The sequence below is a fragment of the Helicoverpa zea genome, chromosome 6 (assembly GCF_022581195.2).
Source record: "Helicoverpa zea isolate HzStark_Cry1AcR chromosome 6, ilHelZeax1.1, whole genome shotgun sequence".
Lineage (NCBI taxonomy): Eukaryota > Metazoa > Arthropoda > Insecta > Lepidoptera > Noctuidae > Helicoverpa > Helicoverpa zea.
Genome location: NC_061457.1, coordinates 3,603,039 through 3,617,450, shown reverse-complemented (window position 1 = coordinate 3,617,450; position 14,412 = coordinate 3,603,039). Strand labels below are relative to the sequence as shown.

Below are 14,412 nucleotides of genomic sequence, written 5' to 3'. Positions count from 1 at the left end.
TCAGAAATAAAACGTCAATTCGTATCACAATAACTTCTTGTACTTACTTATCACAAAATTACAATCGTTTGCCATTTCCATTATTCATGCCAGCTAACTCTTGGCGTTGACAGATGTCAACACAAATATTAAAGTCGATCACAAAAATTAAGTAACCTACATGCTACGACAATAATAATAAAACCCTGTACATCTAGTATACATTACAACATACAGTAGTTAACAATTATATTCCACGGGTAAGCAATAATAACTAACACTTAGTAATCCGATAGCGAATAGCTTCTGTTAAGTTATGTCACCCTAGTACTTGTGACAAACAATGATTCGATTTTAATACCATTATTTTATTGTAGAACATTATTAAAAGTTGCTAATGCATTGATCTGGCTTCAATGCACTTATGATTTCCTAGTACTTGTAGTAAGTAACAGAATGAAAAGTATGTACATTTTTAGTAAAAATGTTGTGAAGGAGTTTGGGAATCCATGTTCTCGTTTCAAGCGTTTGCTAAGCGGACGTTCAGTGGCCAATGATGTTTGTGACACAGAAAATGAATTCAACAATGAATTCAACATTTTCCTTGAAATCGGGTTAAATTATAAAACGTGTCGACTTGGTGAAAACATAAAAGTGAATAATTTAAGTTCCACCAACTGAACACGCATCAAAATCTTGACGTGTCGAGTTGACGACATGATAAATATTAAAATTTTGAGTTTCACCAACTGAACACATTCGTGTTAAGTGTGTCGAGATGACGAAAGACCTAAATTATTGGCCAAACGTTTGTTTCTTAAGAAATGAGCAAATAGCCAATTATTGTTATGATTTAAGGAGGAAAGTGCTGTAAATGCTAGAAAGTCTCGGTGTAGGCAAGTTTATTTAATAAAATCCCACCCAAAACAAAAATGTGAAAGACTGCCAAGTTCGATAATATGGGAATGCTTCGCCTATAAAAGAAGTGAGATCTGAATAAGTACCAAGTTCCATACACATACCTCAGTTAAAAATAGTTACACATCATTAAAAAGTAACTATTTTTAACTGAGGTATGTGTATGGAACTTGATACTTATTCAGATCTCACTTCTTTTATAGGCGAAGCATTCCCATATTATCGAACTTGGCAGTCTTTCACATTTTTGTTTTGGGTGGGATTTCATTTATTTTTGTAAGGTTGTTTATTTTATTTTTTTCTTATGATGAAGTTAGTTAAAGAAATGTCTCATTTATGCTATCTTTCAGATTTTTTAATATGCACTATGTTTCTTACAAAGAAATGAACTAGATTAACTAAATGCACTAGATTTACCAACTGACTGACATGACATGTTATCATATATTATGTTCATGGATCAAAGTTACACATTCGTTATTTTCGAAAGTGATTCACACTTGGCCGTTTTCAGAATTTTACTTTACTTTGACTAAATACAAACCTTTGTAACGAATTTCAGATCGGTACGACCATTCGAAGATATATTATATAAATATAGATAAAGAAGATGGATCAAAATTGCCCCACGTCCTATAACAATGTGACGTATCTCAAAAAAAAGATAAAAATGTTAAAAAAATTATGGCATACTCTCTAATTTATTTTTTTCACACCTTCATACGAAAAAACTGCTTTAAAAATTGTTCAGGCGCTGTTATGAAAACGTCGTTCGTAGGACTATTAATGGACCATTTTATTAAATATGTTTTTTGTTTGATAGGGTATACCACACAGGTGGTCCCATAATCATCAGGTCAGGATCTGATGATGGAAACCCTGAGAAACCCAGGGCAACTTTTAAAAGTTGTAGGCATGCACAGGATAAAAACTTGACTATGAGGTGTATGTCTGGTAAAACTATGCAACAATGAAGGTTTGGAGCTGACCTAATGATGGAGACGAAAAAAGGTCGAGGGAACTCAACAACTGAATATGTAAACTACCTTGTGTTAGGGCTTATATTATTTGTATTGAATAGACCTTTGCAACAGTGAAGGTTTGGAGCTGACCTAATGATGGAGACCAGAGAAGGTCGAGGGAACTCGACAACTGAATATGTAAACTACTTCGTATTTGGTCTTTTATTATTCGTATTGATGAGAACTTTCTACAAATCCGGATAGTGACAACTATGCTTGTCACAGAAAAGCCAAAAAAAAAACTTTTTACAATAAAATAAAACCGACTCCCAAAAACACTTAAAATCAAGATAAAACTATTCTTAGGTGCATCGGCCTAGAAGTCGCTGGGGACTTAGACACTGACTTCTAGGCCGATGCACCTAAGAATAGTATTTTTTTCGTTTTAGTAGAAGGTTCTCATCAATTCGAATAATATAAGCCCAAACACGAGGTAGTTTACCTACATATTCAGTTGTTGAGTTCCCTCGATCTTTTTTCGTCTCCATCATCAGGTCAGTTCCAAACCTTCATTGTTGCATAATGTTACCAGACATACACCTCATAGTCAAGTTTTTATCCTGCGCATGCCTACAACTTTTAAAAGTTGCCCTGGGTTTCTCAGGGTTTCCATCATCAGATCCTGACCTGATGATTATGGGACCACCTGTGTGGTATACCCTATCAAACAAAAAAAATATTTAATAAGATGGTCCATAAATAGTCCTACGAACGATGTTTTCATAACAGCGCCTGAACAATTTTTAAAGCAGTATTTTCGTATGAAGGTGTGAAAAAAATAAATTAGAGAGTATGCCATATTTTTTTTTACATTTTTATCTTTTTTTTGAGATATGTCACATTGTTATAGGACGTGGGGCAATTTTGTATGGATTGTGATCCGTCTTCTTTAGTTCGTTTTAGTTCCTTAGGGGTATAAAGGAGATGGCCAAATTTTCATAGAAAAAAAACCCAGAATCGACAGCAATGAAATGGTTACCAATAGGTTCTTTATGATAGACCTTTGATGGTGCCAAAAAATCCAGACTGAAATCCATGGGGTATAGGAGCTATTTCATATTATCGCAAAAATAGATTATGTTGAATATATGTTGATTTTAAAGATTATTAACATCAAGGGACATAAAAAAGCAAAGTAAACTAACATTATACAAGCCACTAGTAATAACCCCATAGTTTCAGAGTTGGCCTGGTGATTAAAAGGTCTTGTATTTAACCACTCCAGATACGATTAAGCACCGACCTTACCTACTTGGAGAGGTTTCGCAGTTCCATGCAACCTTCACAACTGGCTATGAAATGTTTTTGGAGAAATTGTCTTTGAAAATCGCGCCATGTGACATTGTCAAATATAACAAATGACTTAGCAATGTAAAACGGTCCAATCACGAGTCTGCATTCAACTTCTAACGAACATCAAACAGTAAAAGTAAACTTTTTTGTGAACTAAAATCTTGATCGAAAAAACGTTATAAAAAGAGAACCCCATGGTTTTTAGATGATTTGAAATACTTTTTAAAATCCACAAATTATACTGAATCCAATCATACATATGAAGTTCCTGTCGACTCTGGGTGTTTTTTTGGCCATCTCCTTTACACCGGGTATAAAACACCTTCATTATTTTGAAACCGACTCACACTTGGCCATTTTCAGATTTTTCCCTTTACCTTGACATAAAGACCTACCTCCATGCCAAATTTCAAGTCAATACGACCATTGGAAGTGGTCTTGGTTTTTGATGAGTGAGTCAGTGAATCAGTCAGTCAGTGAGTGTATAGTAAAAATAGCGATTTTCTGACGTCAATATCTCAAGACCTACAATAGGTATATTAATGAAATTTTGTATTTTAGATAAGTGAGGGGGTCTCAATAGATACTAGAAATTTGATATGCGTAAATAAAATAGATTTTGAGTTACAGGGGGGTCGAATTTGGCCCGAAATGGTTCGTGTAATATAACCCACGGCCGGTGTGTCGCTTTTTTTGCTCGAACTTGGCGGACACACTGCCGTGTGTCTAGATGTCCGTGGGATGAAAACACGCTATTTGAACGCTCAGACTCATAGATCTTCGGAGGTCTACGGAGGTTCCCAAAAGACGAGGTTGTTTGAAAATCAGTGATTACGAGACCTTAAGATCTCGTGCTCACAGTCTATGCGTTATTTTCTGTATTTTGTAGAATTTCAAGACTTTTAAAAATGACAAAGTCTGATAGGAGACGAGTTGTGATCGGCACTGCTTACTTTAAATTGGTTTTGTCGAACCCAATGTACTGATACTCCTCTAAATAGTGTTTAATTATGTAAAAGCGATATTTTAAAACACGTGGGTACAATATCTTAACAATAGAACGCTTTACACTAAAATACCGAAACTCTTAACATTGCCATTAATCATCAGTATAGCCCATTTAGAGCAGGTGAAAATTTAATCAAATACGCATAGTTTTTCAAAAATGTTTTGATCTAAAAAAAAGCTACATTAATCATTAATTAAAACTGCATTATCAGTTTTCTGAAAATCGCTTCAAAAACTTTTCAAAACACCGACGAACTTTCTGCCAGCAATTAGTCCAAAACAAGGTTTAACCAATTTCTTAGCAATTGGACAAAATTCAAATTTAGAATACACTCTCACGCATGCTTGGCTAACCCTTTTGATGCTAGAAACATACTACAATCATTAAAACCCTTTGAAATACAAGTAAAGTCCTTAAAACTAAGATTTCGCATAGGTGACCGTTTTTTTTTGCAAAAGAGTGTAGTTAGTTCAATAGTCAGCAAGCTGTTACGGAAGAAAATAAAACTTCAATGTTTTAATATTTCGATGCTTTTTATGTGAGGAAGAAACAATTGGGAAACAAAACTATTTATCTTTAAAACTATTCGTGTGGTAGAATGAAACTCAAAGTACCTTTTATACTGTAATATTTATACTAATAGGTATATGAATAGGAAAGATTTAATTGTTTGACGCGAACAGGCTCCGGAACTATTGCACCGATTTGTATGATTCTTTCACTGTTAGGAAGCTACACTCTCTCGCTGAACATGAGCTTTGTTTGAACCGGATACGGAAAGATGTTTCCTCGTGAATTGGTGATTAGTAATTTTAATAAAAATGCCTTGGCGGAGTTTGGGAATTAATATTCGCTTTTTAAAGATTGCTAAACGACAGAATGGGGGAGATCGGGAATAACCCTATATGGAACTCTACACTAAGCGTGGCCCGGCACACTCTTGGCTGCTTTTTTTACAATGAACATAAATAAAATAATATTATATACAACTTAGTTATTAGTAGTTCTGGTATAAATAATAGCGACCGTTTCGTAGATTCTGACAACATGGTAACCTGTGGTGCATTCGGATATTTCCATGTGCTTGGCCCCTATTAAATATGCCGCCGTTAGATACTGGGTTCCAATTTTTTTGTAACCCTAATTCCCACGGAAAACACTTACGGCACTGTTGATTCCCAAACAGGATATTGTCGAATATATTTTTTTTGTATTTATGTATTCCTTGAATTCCCTTTTTAAAATGATTGTATATCTTCCCGAAGAAATGTGGCTTCTGGTTATACTCGTGTGGAGGATCGTAGGATGGGTCGTCTGGCATTTCGTAGTAATACTCGATTGGTGGTTTAGGGACATCGGGTGATTCCTCGTACCATGGTCCGTTGGAATGCTCGCCTGATGGTACATTTTGGTGTTCTGGCTGTTGTTTGTTGTTAATTTCATGCGGCGGTTCTTGGATATGCTCTTGTGATGGTGTAGTATGTTCCTTACATTCATGATGATGTTCTTGTGGTGCTTGGTGAGTGTGTTCAGGGCACACACAAGGTGGATTTGGGGTATGTTCAGATATCCCATATTCTGGTGGTTCTTCTGGTGGTTTGTCTTCAGAAGTTTGCGTGGGTGGTGAACACGTAGGCTCGTCTAGGGGTTGGACGTTATAATCGTCGTTATAATCGGGTAATTCTTGGGCATAATCTGATGGTGATGGTGATTCTTGGGAAATTTCGTATGGTGTCTCTGTAGTCGGTTCGTCGCTGGGTTTCTCGTATTGTGTTAGCTCTTCCTGCGCGTTTGGTGATGACTCCGTAGTTTCTTCGTGTACGAGTAATGGTTCGGTTTGTGGTTGGATGTGATATGGTTGACTACCGTCTTTGCCTGGTAAATCGTCACTGTTTTCGTACTGTGGCCTAGAGTTATGGTTGTGATAATGATAATGGTAATGATATTGCGTCTCTTTGTTAGATGGTCTATTAATTTGTTCGTGAGGTGGGATAGGAGTATGATCATAAGGCGACTGGATGAACGGATGCGGAGGGCAAAAGAGCGTCTCGAACTGTGTTCCGATCAATTTTACGCAGATAATTGCATGAGAATTCTCTGGCTTGTAGATTAATTGATCTGGCTTATTTTGGCTTTCATTTGCTACATTGTCGGTACCGGTTTGCTCGGGGATCGGCGTGCTAATGTTCACTTGCATTGGTGGACGGGTATTTTCGGTTACTGATTCCTCAGTAGCTTCGTGTGTTGGTGTTTCATTCGTAGGCACATTGGTTTTTTCACCCATTTGTTGGTCAGCTTGTACGGTGGGCTCCGTGTTCTGTTTATCCGTTTGCATATTATTTGTGGACTCTGTTGGGGCATAAGTGTTTACATCCGTAGGTTTATTTTCAGTAATTGGTTCGTGAGTGTTTGGCTCTACAGTTGAGTCTTTTGTAGACGTCTGGAAATTCTTGACTTGTATATCTGTTTCCTTGCTTGTGTCTATTGGTATGACTGGTATGTCAGCGTTTGTCGTTGCTCCAGTGGTCATTTCATCCTTAGTAGTAGTCATTTCATCCTGAGTGCTCTCTTCATGCGTTGGATCTTGTGTTGGTTTATGTGTGTCCTTGGTTGTCTGGTCTGGTTTAGAAGTGTTGTCGGCTTCAGTTGGTTTATTTGTCGAGTCATTCGCGGGTTTTTGGGGATCATCGATTGTTGAAGCATTAGTTTCAGCCTCAATTTTTTCAGTTGTTATTTTATCGTCAACCATTGATTTGCCAGTATCTTCAACTATTGGGTTTACATCTGTTGATATTTCAATATTATTAGTTGTACGGTCAATGTTATTCTCAGAATTTTGAGGTGTTGTCGTTTTATCGATGTTTTCTTGCTTACGAGCTTGTTCAGACAGAACGCAAAACAATGTTTCGTATATGGTACCTCGCAGTTTCTCACATAAATCTTCCATGTATATACTTGTTAAGTTTTGCGGGAAAAATATTTTTTCATCAATTGGTGTTTGGCTAGTCTTGGTTGGTTCATTGATCTTTTTATCCGTTACTGGGTCGGTGGAGTCAAGTCTCTGTGCGGGTTTCTCAGACACCTTATCACTAGCTAATGTGGTAATCAACGTTTCAGATTTATCTGTGACTGTTAAAGTATCCCCTTGGTTTAGTCTACTCTCTGCTACAGCTTCATTACTTACTTCATTTAAAGGCTTTTGTAGTTGCTCGTTGTTTGTTTCTTTTTTTTGAATGAATTCATGGATTTCGTCTTGAAATATGGAAGGTTGAAATGCAGGTAAATTTTGGGATTCATGTGATGGTTCATATTCGTGCGAAGCATTTTCTTCGATAAGACCGGGACTTGCGATGTTAGAAGATAAAAATGGTTGCTCAACAAAGTCGGCAGTTTTTTTTTGTAATTTGAACAAACTTTTTTTGTAGTCATCGTCTGAGCGGGTTTTGCTTCTAGCTCTGTAATTGCTATATAACTGTGGATTAAATTTCGGTAACTGTTCGCTAAAATTATTACGCCTTATTAATGTCCTATTCTCATCCTTGTTGTGCTCATTTGCTGTTTCTGGATAAGGAGCCCATGGTGATGATGCAACATGGAGACTGCATTGTATCATCATCCAGTAAACAACTAAGGGAAAAATGGCAATAGTTAATTCAAAGACATTTTGTCACTTTTAAATATTAATTTGAATATATTTTACTCACGTGGTCCAATCTCCATGTTCCGTTTCACCATTTATCGCACGTCTACGCCATCGAATTAAGACATGCAATTTTCATCTGAAGCTAATTTGTAGGTAATTACTAATTATATGAACATAATTTACCATTTTTCATTAATGTATAGGTACAGGAGCTGTGACTAATAGCCTACATATTAATAAAATATGTATTAGAATTTGAATACGTATGAACTCGTAAAAATATGTGTCGTAAAACATAAAAAAACGTATCACTAGATTTTAGATATGTCCCGCGTTTTTACATAATTATCTAGAGACCGCGTAGGTACCGAAATCAAAAATATCGATTTGGTCTAAACAATGGCTGAGAGTTATTCAGATAATCAGTTATTAATAGCTTCTTCTTCTTGCATAGCGAATCAATTTTGATTAGTTAATTTTATATTAATGAACCTTGGTTTTATTTAATCAGATGGATATTTCTTGCATTCGTCTACAAAGAAGTTAACTTGGAAATAATCACCAAGTATAGTAGTGGTATTTGCTTAAGACTTGTGGTCGGCAAGAGTTCAATACGATTCACTATCTTCCTTAACTGACATCATCCTAAGAGTCAGCCTACTGTCAAAAACCCTCCATTTTGTAGATCCAATAATTAAGAATTTTAAATAATATTAAACACAGTCTATGCGTGCCAACTTTTATTTATTTATATTATTCGTATGGATATTATAGCTCCGCTTGTAACGCATCTTCGTAATCGGTTTAGTCGACCAATTAAGAGGAGTGACCGTGCAATGGATGCCGCAAACTGATAGCTGTCATATTCTTTTTACTTTTTATACGAAACAGGTGCAACATGAGCGGTGAGTACCTAAAGCCTCCTTGGTTATTTTAATTAATACTGGTTTGAGAAAGGACATGTCTCGACACGTTTATTCGAGACGATTTTGTCCTATAGTTCGGCCATTCAGAGAATGCGTTCCTGACACGTCGCGATTGAACTGACGACGTAACTTTGCAATGGCGTTGCAGTTACGATAAAAATATTTTTGCTGGTTGTTTACCGTTTTAACAATTGAGGAGCATTAAAAGAACATTATTATATCAATAATCAATGAATGTAGTTACGTCGTCAGTTCAATCGCGACGTGTCAGGAACGCATTCTCTGAATGGCCGAACTAGATAGTCTAGGCTAAATAGTGATTTTCCATGCCCAGTTTTCTCCAAAGAGTATTAGGTAGATACTTTCGAGATGACGTCAGATAGGTTAGAAGAAAAAAACAAGTTAGGTACGCCCACCTCAAATGTTACTTTGGGATCAGGGCAGGGGAATGGTGATGACGATGATGATGTTATTTCGAACATTAGTTTGTTTCACTTCCATGAGTTCAAACCACCTGTTAAGGAATGGCATACGCATCAAAACAAAAAAGTTTGTTTAAGTACATAATTTTTTATAGTAAATTAAACAAAATCTGTTCCCACAGGCATCAGGCCGTAATGGCTGTAATTAAGACACGTGTTTTGTCAGCTTTGGCCGACTCCCTTCGAACAAACAAAGGTGGCGACGGACCACATGTGTCGACGCGCCTTTGATAAAAATAACCGCAAACCACGCTAATAAGAAATGCATTATGTACTTTAAAATCAGTATCTTAAGGAGTGAAAGTTTCTTTCAATTTTTTATTTGACCATTACGGTGAATTGATAGGAGCTTTCAGATCCCAAAGTCAAAATATTGTCTCTAGTCTTGTCGTGGAAATTGAAGACCTAAAAATTGCACATTAAAAATCTACGAGCAAACATTTTTTACATCCTCTTTTTCTGAATAAAACAAAAGAAAGATTAACACCCAACACGTCATTGAATCGAAAACCTTTCGACTTTAATATCTCAGTGTGAATTAAAACTGTCGGATAGTTCAACAGTATCCAGCTGTCGGGGTCAACAGGCCTATTGTGATCGGTATCGGGCGGCATGCCGACCAATTATTATCGTTAGTGCATAGTTTTCGTTCCAACCGGGCATTCCCTACCCCTGAATATTCACAAAGCATCGGCCTAATTGCTCCTGGCATGCTTGAATATATAGCTAGTTTGATGCTTTGTACATTGACGGGTTAGTGGGTAAGTAATGTGTTGCAAAATAGTTCTGCCTTAGTAAACCTGTAATGGATGGGTATTAACAACTTTTTGTTTGTTGTGAAGATGTGCAAAGATGATGCTGATTTCATTTGATAGTTGATAGATGTAATTCGATATAGGCTGCTCATTTATACCTAGGTACTACGGTTTGTTATTGGCAATGTTCAGATGATTACTTGCTTAACTACGTAAAGGATAGTTATGTCAGGGTCCCTGACGCTTCAGAGTAATTCTGTAAGCTGCTGAAGAACCAGAATGACTTTGCAGCATTTGTAAAACATCAATATCTTGCTAACACGTCACTATTTACACTATGGTGGTAAATCCTAGTTGTAATACATAATTAGCATGTATAAGTTCACAAGCCTGTGTAATGAACGTGTTAGAAATATCGCCAGCTACCATTAATGTGGGAATGGGAACCGGGGCAATACTCTGCTCTTGTTTTTGCTAAGAATAATTAACGCTAACGTGCGATGATTTGCGAGTAACTGAGTAACCAGTGAGGGGTAATGACTTAAAGTAATCGTATGTATCTGTCGATTTGGATCACCACTCTTGATTTTGACAAATAATAAATATTGTTTTTTTTAAAGGTCAAATTAAACATTAAAAAGTGTGGAAATATACCTCTTAATTCTATAACCAACCCCGATGATACTTTGATCGCAGGATTAGTTTATTTCATTTTATTTTGTATTTGTTTCACACGTGTCCTTCTCCGCGCACCTGGATTTTATATAATCACAAATATCATGGATTATTTTTATTATTTAAAGTAAATAACTAGTTAGAGGGATAAACGCTCTATCAGCCAGATATCATTCAGCAAAAATCTTACTCCCCGGCGGGGAATCGAACCCCGGTCTCCCGCGTGACAGGCGGGGATACTTACCACTATACTACCGAGGATGCACCGTAAGGGTTGAAATCGTATTCACCCTTTTATTAAGAAAGTGGCAATAGGATTTAATTAAACCTTGTTAATAGAAACTGTTTTCGTTGAAAAAATGTGTTTATTCAAAGTCAAAGTCATTTATTTGCCAGAATGTAGGTGTACAGAGTATGTTCTTAAATCTAAAGTGGCCCATTTACATTCTACCATTACATACGGTATGCAAATATTTGTTATACCTAAAGTTTATTAGAACACCAAGTACAATTAGAAATATGCACTCCCGTAAATGTTGATACACGTTAGTTAAAAATTAATGTCAAAGTTAGTACAATTGTATCAAACATGTCAAACAATTATATTAAACAAACAAATACATAATTATGCCAAAGATTATACCTACTATTAAGAATTATACCTACTTAAAATATGGCATAGTTTAGAGAAAATACCTAGTTTATTTGTTAAACACTCAACAATATGCTCTGAGTTGTACCATTTAACTATAATCGAACCTTCAGTTGTCAAATTGCCGATTTGACCAGTGGGTGGCAATTTCACGGCTGGTCATAGTTTGGTTGTCGTTATAGTAATGGCGCAACTCAACTTTAGAATATAGGAAATAAAAGCGTAATAAATTAGAAGCTGTTCTCACATACCATACAAAGACATTAATTAGACTAAACCAATAGCCATTTAAATATCTGAATACCCTAATTAAATTGAAATTAAATTAACTAGTTCATGATTAATGTATGAATTCTTGCGTTTAAGGCTTGCGTGTCGTGTTTTACTGTCATTAAGCGGATAATGAGCGATTAACACTATGAATATTGTCCAGTTCGGCTGCACATTTGTTTGTACACAATATCGATAATCATGATTATAATCGAGATATCGATAAGATTACGATTCTGTAATTTGTAGGCAGGAATATTTTTTCTTTACTGCTTTGATAATTGTTCTTTTTGAAAAATGGTACTTAGTGGTTTACGTCGACAAAAGTAAGTGTCGTAATGTAAAATAGAAAATCAATCGAGTCACCATCTATATTCAAAGAATAGCTACTTACAGCAGAACGTGGGGTTGAATTTTGTTCCTAATTTAACCCCTATCTTCGTATCCTCGGTAGTATAGTGGTAAGTATCCCCGCCTGTCACGCGGGAGACCGGGGTTCGATTCCCCGCCGGGGAGTTACCTTTTTATAGTCCCTAGATATTATGTTGTGTTCTGTTTACAGTTTTGTCAAAATTACTTATATAGGAACAAAGAATTAAAAATCAAAACTATCTATAGACATGTTTCAACAGGAAAAACCTATATTTTTCAGAAGGTATCGATATAAAGGTGACCCGTAAAGAACGCACAGGTGTCAAAAATTAAAAACATTTCCATTATGCATGCATTATTCATCTGCATTAGGACTTATTAATTAAAACATTAGGAATTTTGTTTTTCGACGCAATTAAAGTGAAATTAAAATAATTTTGCATAGAAAAATAATAATTACTTAATTGCTTTTTGATGTTAGGTTTCATCATTTAATTTAATTAATGCCATTCTAGATCCAAAGGTAAAAATAAAACAAATCGCGATGACCAGGAGGTACATCATTTGAAAATTGACAAACAAGGACAAACTGCGTCGACATTCAACCTTTCTAGTAGTCGACTAGTTTATCTATGATTCACCTAAGATTGACCTAAGACAAAACAAAACTTTATCAATCTTCCATGAACAAGCAGACAGAAATTGAAAAAATACTCGAGCGAGGTCAACGAAATAGGACATCGCCCAATGGAACAAATAAGGAAAAAGATAAGATTAAAAACATCAAGCTCAAAAATGTTGCAGAAAATAATATTTGCGAAGGAAACTTTCATATCCGTCGGTGGGTAACTACGACTTAGAACACTTAACCTCCAGGACCCTCCATACAAAAAAACAGCTCTATGTGATAAAGTCTGGCTCCTTCTCGCGTGGTTGATAGCTCATTCATACCTTCTCGACCACACCTTTTCGTGCACACACGACAAAGTTGTCAAAGTCAAATTATGTATCATTGTAGGTCCCGAACTTTGGCAGAGGTGAAGGAAGACAGTAATGGCGTCTCCAGTAGGTCGGATATTCTAAGTACGGTGGGTAACTACGGGAATGAATTCAACTGTTTTAATCAAACCGGAATCTGATTATGCGACGTCAGTTGTGAAGTGGAGCAACGCGTTGGCTAAATAAAATTAACGTTTTAAACAGGTTATGCCGATTTGTGATATTGAATATTTGATGTATGGCAATGTTGTTTGCAATTTCAAATTGTGAAAGCTAATGATCAATAGTTTGATTTCAGCACTGATTGCATATTTGTGTCCGAGATAGTTATTGCAAATTGTTTCATTTGGATTAGAGTTTTATAAAAAACGAAATTGTTGTTAATCATTAATTCTCCGATAAAAACTCAATCCTCAATCTATCAATATTCTATTTTTAAATGCCACATTTTCAAAAAAGGAACACAGTATAAACCAAACATCAAAACTCCATCCCCACCGTGGGACAATTTATAGACACTCCAACTTCAAACAATATTCCAAATTCAACTCGGTCGATAAAAGAGTTCGGTTACACAATCCATAAACAAAAAAATAATAATAAACGTGTCATTGTTTAGTAAGAGTGGCACGCGCCCTTTACGAAGGGGTGTAACGAAACGCATGAGAAATGATTCCCACGGAAAGTGGTGGCCCCTCTCATTTCCATGGAATGCGACATTTGTATTGCGAATTGACGTTCTGTTTAGGACCCTGTTCTAAATTTAAATATGTTTGTTTTGTTTTTTTTTTTTAGTATGGCTGGTGGAATTTGATGTGATGTTGTGTGGCTTGCGTAATATGTTTCGTTCTAGTATTACTTTTATAAATTAAAAAAATCGCAAATGCTGCGGACAAAAAAAAAAACAAGCTTTGAAATTTCATCATTATTGTCGTCCTCTTGCAAACAGTAAATTGCCTAGGTATCTCCTTGCCTCTTGCAAATTGAGTAATTCTATAACTATGTCATAATCTATCACCTATTTCTTATTATTTACTTTACTTTTAATAATAGCCCATTTGTCTTCTAATCGCAGCATTTTATTTAACGCCATCGAGTAAAGCTTCCTTAATAACTCGTACTTTATAAAAGCAAACAAACTAAAATGAAAAGCAATTTTCCATTTCATTTTAACCAATCGATAAACTAAACAACCGAAAAACTAACACTTAAAAACTTAAAACCGATCTCAAAACAACCCTTTGTCTGCGTAAACCACGTAATGGCACTCAGCGTTTGCTCTAAAAACTTGGCTTTCAAACCATTTTGCTCAAGAGCATAATGAAAGTCAGTTTTGCAGATACTAAGTGGACGTTCACTGGGAGTACAGGCCTTTATGAAGTCAATAAGAGAATTGGCAGGGCTTCCCCTAACAAAA

General features: G+C 35.9%; 1 protein-coding gene and 2 non-coding genes across 3 annotated transcripts; 1 reads left to right on the top strand and 2 right to left on the bottom strand.

The window, feature by feature from the left end:
* Positions 1 to 5,218: 5,218 nt before the first annotated feature.
* On the bottom strand, positions 5,219 to 7,956 carry LOC124631431 (cell surface glycoprotein 1-like). Its single transcript, XM_047165819.1, has 2 exons — positions 7,926 to 7,956; positions 5,219 to 7,848 (listed from the first exon to the last, which is right to left on the bottom strand). The coding sequence occupies exons 1-2, from the start codon at positions 7,954 to 7,956 to the stop codon at positions 5,219 to 5,221; spliced, it is 2,661 nt and encodes an 886-aa protein (XP_047021775.1).
* A 2,935-nt stretch (positions 7,957 to 10,891) lies between these two features.
* Trnad-guc lies at positions 10,892 to 10,963 on the bottom strand. Its single transcript has one exon. It is a non-coding gene; the product is annotated as a tRNA-Asp (tRNA).
* Positions 10,964 to 12,068: 1,105 nt separating this feature from the next.
* Positions 12,069 to 12,140, top strand: Trnad-guc. Its single transcript has one exon. It is a non-coding gene; the product is annotated as a tRNA-Asp (tRNA).
* Positions 12,141 to 14,412: the final 2,272 nt, after the last annotated feature.

Coding starts and splice junctions, on each gene's coding strand:
- LOC124631431 (XM_047165819.1), bottom strand. CDS start 7,956: ATGGTGAAACGGAACATGGAGATTGGACCAC. Junction 7,849..7,925: donor GAACATGGAGATTGGACCAC/GTGAGTAAAATA, acceptor TTTTTCCCTTAG/TTGTTTACTGGATGATGATA.